The 6,890-nt window shown below is 34.2% G+C and overlaps 1 protein-coding gene across 1 annotated transcript in view; it reads left to right on the top strand.

Annotated features, from left to right (window-relative positions):
• The first annotated feature begins 1,907 nt into the window (after nucleotides 1-1,907).
• ZMYND8 (zinc finger MYND-type containing 8) overlaps nucleotides 1,908-6,890 on the top strand; it is a 79,785-nt gene continuing 74,802 nt past the window's right edge. Inside the window, exon 1 of the mRNA XM_050907647.1 lies at nucleotides 1,908-1,961. Within this exon, the coding sequence (XP_050763604.1) occupies nucleotides 1,957-1,961 (5 nt within the window). The 5' untranslated portion in view covers nucleotides 1,908-1,956. The remainder of the gene's footprint in view (nucleotides 1,962-6,890) is intronic.

Genomic DNA, 6,890 nt, shown 5'->3' with positions numbered 1-6,890 from the left:
GAAAAGAGGAATTAAAAATAAAATACATGTAAGTTGTTTACAAATCATGGCTGATTTTTTTATGAAGAAGAAATGATAAAATTGAAAGAATTTCACAATTGTTTAGCATAATTGCTGCTTCTCTTTTCTTTTTTTAAAGCTACAAAAATAATCCTGACTGAGAATTAACTGTGATTCAAAACAGTTTCGTTTCTTCCTGGAACGCGTTAGAGAAAGGGGCAAGTAATGCTGAATAGGAATGAGAAACAAGAAACAGAAACTTGGAACATCATTTTGTAACCCAGAATATACTAATCTGATACAATTTATACCATTCTTTTTGTACCATATCAGAGTGAGCAAGCTAGTTTAGGTTTTTATTGGCTGGGAATATGGTTTTCTAGAAGATCCCTACTGTAGGGCTTTAAGAACTGTTCTATAGTTGTACAGCTTCTACATTTGTAGCTTTGTAGATAATTTTTCTTTCTGTATAAGTTTCAGCTCTTATACTTGCTTAAGTTCCAAGCAAGTAACATTGAGTTTTTATTTTTAAACAAAACCAAAGCAATTTAGGAGCAGATAACTTCTATGATTTGTTACTCGCTTACATAGATGCATGCTTTCTTTAGGACAAGTTAAGATTTAATACATTACTCAAATTTAAGATTCATAATTAATCTAGTAATTACACTATCTTAGAAAAATGAATCTTGACGCAGATTTGTTAGCTATAAGACTTGAAGATTTAGACCATGAGATACAATAAGACAATCAAATATGATAATTTATAGTAACATTAAACTAGTGTTCAAGTGCATGCTTCAACTGGAGAGAGAGAGATATCCAGTGACTTCTGCTCTTCTACATATACTAGCTTAAATTTGTAGTATATACATATGCTGTACACTGAAGAGGAGATCACAGTTGTCTAAACTGATAATTTCAATTGACAAAAGGCTTGAACCTATTTTTGCAGTAAAATGCTGTGTATAGGAGGCAAGGAAAAAAAAAAAAAAGCTGTGATGTTCAGACCACAGTTTTACTCTTTAGAACCCTGTGGTCAGGTTCTGTTTTTCCTTCTCTGGCAGTTGATAACAGCATCATGTTAAGGTAGTGAAGTGTCCCCTTTTATTTACTATGTGTATGATATAATTTTTTTATAAATCTCTAGTATGCTGAACTCTGTCTTTGGAAAGTAAGTAAACTATTTCTTAAAGCAGTGTACATGTGTATAAAAAGAGACCAGTGAAACCTCATACTTCTATTACTTATACTTAGTTTTCTCATGTATCTCTTCAGAATTTAGATTATTTAATATTTGCGACCTAAGATAACTGGATGGACCTACATGAGGACAACCCACTTATTTTTCTGGCCGCCTACTTTCCTGCATGGTCTATAATTCTGTGTCTGTTATTTAAGCTCTAAGTCCCAGGTTTGAAGACCCAAAGGGTTTTTTTATCTTTGATTCCACAGTTTCTGTGTTGTATGTGGGCCCATTTCACGTACAGTCCACTGTGTCATTTCCATTGTCCTATCCTTTAAACAAAGGAACTTAGCAAACGTAGCTATTCTTATTTTCATAGTTGCTTTTTCTAGTAAAAAAGTAAACAAAACAAAAAAACATAGCCTCCAGTTAAGAAAAGATTTCCACTTTTCTGTTGGTTTGTCATTTTATGTATTTAGTCAAGGAATTAAACAGAAAATTAGAAAGTTATGTGCCACTAGCCACCTAGGTTGAAAACAACTGCATAGAATTTAATAGTTAGTCTGCTGTTTTGTTGGTTTGTTCTTCTTCTATACAGAAAGCAAAAAGAAATTAATGTCTTTTGCAGAGTTGCAGAAATCAACCAGAGATCTGCTTGACCACACAGAAGTAGCTAAGAATGACTCCTTTATTTTATGCTTCAGTTAAACAAGATGAGCTAATTCAGAATTTGAGTAAATTCAGAGAAGAAAAAAGATCCACTCATTGTCATGGGGTAAGTACACCCAGTTTAAAAATCACAAGGCAAATACGTTCAAATTGGCTATATGATTTCCTTTTGTGTGTTAAAAGACCATCCAAGATTAGGATTTTTATTTTATTTATTATTATTTTATTGGTCATTGTATAAGCACAGAATAGCATAGAGACTCTAACAGAATTTACGATCAAGTAGACAAGATAGATTCACTGTGGGGAAGAACAATACCCCGTAAGCAGTGCAATGGCATCAAAACGTGTTCATTGTATTCTTTTGGGACTTTGGGATGGGGGAGGAGAGATTACTTAGGAAAGGATAAGCTGGGAAAAACAGAAGAGAAGAGGGTCATGTGTACAGTAAAGCATTATAAATCAGATTGGGACAAACAGCCATTGGAATGATGGAGTGTCAGGCAAACTTGTTCGCAAATTTTGAACTGCCAAAGGTTCTTGCTTTGCATTCTGCTTGACTTACAGTTTAGAATCTATAGGTGATTTCTCTCTGTAGTTTTCAGCTACAGTCATGTGGCAACAGTAAAGTATCATCTGGGTGTGACCAAAGTGAGGGTGATCTTCTTTGATTTGTTCTGGGCCCAGGAATACTTGAGGGTGAGGGATTGAGGTGTTTGAGTCTGTTTTGCTGTCTGTCTGTTCTTAAGATACAGGTTTTACAAGGCAAAGTACAAAAAGACCGGGATTTCCAGTGTATATGTTTGTAAAAATATTCTCTTTATGCTAAGCATTTTGCCTGTGCAGAATCTTCTCAAAGCTAACTGAATTCCAGTTTATGGGGCATAAAGGGTTCTACCTTAATTTGAGAAAGATAATGACAGATATGAAGTAAAACAAAGTGCAAGATACATATATCAGATATTTGCACTTGTTCTTTACCTAAAAGCAAAACTTAAATGCAACAGATTAAACAACTGGCGTTTAATGACAAGCAAAATAAGATCCAGTAGCAACAAAATATATATTTAAAAAAAACAAAAAAAACCCCAAAAAACCACCCTCCCCTTTCCCCCCCAACATCTAGTTAAACAGTAGTAACCAAAATTAAAATTACAAGAGCCTATTAATCATTGTCCATTTGGGAATAAAGGAGTTATCAGATGAGCTAAGAAGGGAGTTTTTCTGTCACACTATAATTTTTTCATACCAAGAAATAGTTTTGGGCTTTCCTCTAAAGTATATGGTCCAGTCATTTTTGCAGACAGGACTCTAGATGAATGATTGATATGTTTCTGTATGGTATTTCTTGCTTCTCTTTCCTCTTCATAAACCGCTACAAAACAGCCTGAGAATTGAAACTTAGGATTTAGTCTTTGTGTAAAAGTGTTCCCAGTTTTACAAAAATGGAACTGTGCAAAAAGGGGATAACATTTGTAGCATCAAATGTACAATAGTGAATTCTGAAGATTCTGTGCTGCAGTTTGAGAACAATCTGCGTATTTCTTGACACTCTACTATCTCTGAAAAAAAGAAAACTGTGTTAAGAATGTACAGAGTAGGTCATATAATTGGGACGGGGAAGTGAAGCAAGTATGGATTTGTGCCTCTGCCCTATAACTAAAATTCTCAATGGGAACCATACAGCAAAAAACCTTTTAAAATTAAACAGCAGTTGAAGTCATTTTACTATAATATGTAATTGAATGATAATTGTAGAGCCTTAAGAAAGGCAGGAAAGGAAGAGGCACTAGATGTTAGGTATGTGAGAGTCAAAAGCTATCTTGCTGTTCTGTGAAAAACAAAAGTAGAAATCCAGTTCAATGTCTGCATCTGGTAATCAATTACTGGCTGTTATGTAATGATGTGCAATTTCTGTGGTGACTGATTGCAGTTTTATTTCAAATCTATTAAGCAAATAAATATTCTACTTGCAGAGCAGGTGGAACAACTGCTGCATACATTAAAGCAGTAGTGCGTTCTTAAGAGATACGTTGAATACAAGCTCCTACATCTGCATGGCTTTATGAAAGCTTTTGTTTCATTCTGAGACTGGTTCCTCCTTTCAGACTGAAAATCCGGTTGCAGTCTATTATCACTTCTTTGTTTTGAAGGGTGTCTATTAGGTAATGAAGTGATTACAAACTAGTTTGTAAGACTATATTTAGAAAATCAAATGTAGTTAATTTCTTTGTCATGGCATGAAATGTTTTCTACAAGGGAAGGAGGGGTAGTGAATTAGAAGTAGAATGACTGGTTTGGGAATGGTTATTTAGAAGAGCCAGCTTATAATTTTAATATGAAATTATTTTCTGGTTATTTTCTGGTGCTGTATTGACTGTACAGTTAAAAAGAGGTAGTGTTGGAATGAGCTTTCAGATCACAAGAAAAACGCCATTCTTATTGGTGTTTCAGTGAAAGCTTTGTGTTAAAAATTGCTATTTATAAATCCTGTAAAATGTTATCTTGCTATTGTAGCGTGGCATGAAGATGTTTTTGATGTCTAAATGCTTAAATTTTTCATATTTATGCCAAAAGCCTCTGTTTGTTGGTATTAGTTGGGCTGTTCTTTCTAAGGTATTAGAGGTCCACATAGTTGAACAAAAATGGAAATTGAAAGGATTTTGCTATTTAATGTGGTAAGTAGATTCTCCAGATACTGTCAAATTCTTGTCTGAATAGAATCTACTTTAATATACATTAACCCCCCCGAACCTCTATGTTGGTCTATATTGGTTGTAAAACCGTTTTCATGTTTAGTGCATTTCATGTGTATCTGCTTGGCACTAAACCTGCATTGTGTTACAACATTTATATTTACCTCATTTAAGTGGTAATCATTTAATCAACTGATATATACAATATAAATCTTTAATCACCTATTTCTGCATACATCTTTGTGCACTTATGTGTTGTTTCTATTGTAATGTATATTTCCCTTTTGGAATGGAGTTTGGATATGCAGTTCTTCAAAGAGCAGCTTTCAAGATCACCAACTGATTAAAACTATTATATTAAAAAGTGTTATCTCAGAAGTTACATTCTAGAAACTAGAAAATGTAAACACTTTATTTAATGTTATATTGTCAGAGTAATACGTGTTTTTCTACAGCTTGGATAATGATAATAAATTAGTGACTTAGGTTTTCAGGCTCTTACATTTTTGGCCATGTCTGGGGCAGATTTCATTTCAAACAAAAGTATTTTAGGGAAAATTTAAGCTAAAAAACTCTTAAAACACTTCACATTTGCATTTTATTTTGTAAAAGTATTTATCATTGGTATGAGTCTATGCTCATAATAACCATTTCCTTTTCTGCCCTGATGGGTTAATAATATACTAGTAAAACAAACAAACAAAAAGTTGCACTTTATACTTGTTTTCCCAATTTTTAAATGACTGGCTAATAAAGGAAGAATAAGCATAATGTCTTCAAATGAAGTATATACATCTGTACTAGAGGCGGGTTGAGAGTCTGGAATAATTAACAGTATGATATATGGAGATTGTACAACAATCCACTTGGTATTAGTTTGTGAATAATTTTTTTCCTCCGTAAGTTTCCCCCCACAGATAAAGTGAATTCTTTATTGTATTACGTTCTTTCTGAATAACTAAAAAGTGCCACTAAAACATAAATAGGAATGAAAGCACAGGTTAGAACTATTCTTTCACTTCATAGGTATGAAAACTACCAATATTCCAGGCTTACTTCACCTGAACTTTAAGAAAGTTTTAGACTGCATTAGTAGACAAACAAAAATATATACTATTTTGCAAATCATAGAAATACTCAGGCTGAAAGGGGCCTCAGGAAGTCTCTAGGCCAACCTCCTACTCAAAGCATGATCAAGTTATGAGGTTAGACCAGGTTGCTCATTACTTTATCCAGTCTGGTCTTTGAAAAACTCTAATGCAATCTAATCTACACAAAAAAGGAAGGTAAGCCAGCTATGATGTTCAGCCAGGCCTGTATAAATCTACTGTAACAAGAACAATGAGCTGTGACCATTTATTAGCAGCCATCTCTGTTTACCTTTGCCAGACTGAAGGCTATGAAAGCCTGTGGGGCTTTTAACAGAACAAAAGAACATGTGTTACTTTGTATTAAGACCTAAATTGAAACTTTGGCAGCAAAATCTGTGCGCATCACAAATAAGCACAATCCAACCTGGTTTGTGAAGCTATGTTGTTACAACTCACAGCCAAGCTGATAGACAGGGTTTCTAGAATGATTTAGACTACTGAACTCCCTACCATGAGCCTTATTTCCAAAGAAGCCCTTGTCCCATCTTGGTGCAGTATTATTTTCGTGCCTATGGAGTGCATGCCTGTATTCTCCAGTGATAACAGCACTATGCAGAAGCAACATATGTTACTTGTTACGGAATGGACCTTGAAACTGAAGTCATAGTTCTATCCCAGATCCCTTTCAAGTCCATTAACTTCTAATAACTGATATTGTCTAACTTTTTTATTTTGGCTTGAAGGTAGCATATAGTTTAACTAAGGAGTGAAAAGGCTTGGGTTTTAAGGCCTTTTTCCTGCGTCTTATGATTCACCAAGGAATCATGAAAAGAGAAATCAGCTGAAGAAGGCTTCAGAGGCTTTCAGATGTTTGCACTCAAAAGGAAGAGAGAATGCACACCCTTTTCTTCAACCCAGTGTTCCCTTCTGTTATATTCCAAGCTGATCACTCAGGTCATAATACTGAATTCACCTTGTCATTTACAGGAAGGAAAGTAATTTATTCTTCATTCTGTGTTTTTACATTGTATTAAATGGGCAGAGTAATGCTTTTATAAAGTGTTTTGCATAAAAACCAATGTATTAATAGTTGCAAAGTAGTAACAGTAATACAAGAAAACAGACTAATGAAAAATAAAATATGAGACTGCAGTTGGAAAAACTCTTCCAGTTCCCTTTAATATTTCTCTCAACATTTCTATTAACTGTTATTGTTCACAACTTACTCAATAGACACAAGAAGGGCTT

The sequence above is a fragment of the Gymnogyps californianus genome, chromosome 17, assembly GCF_018139145.2.
Source record: "Gymnogyps californianus isolate 813 chromosome 17, ASM1813914v2, whole genome shotgun sequence".
NCBI lineage: Eukaryota > Metazoa > Chordata > Aves > Accipitriformes > Cathartidae > Gymnogyps > Gymnogyps californianus.
This window is presented reverse-complemented; position numbering and strand designations above follow the sequence as displayed.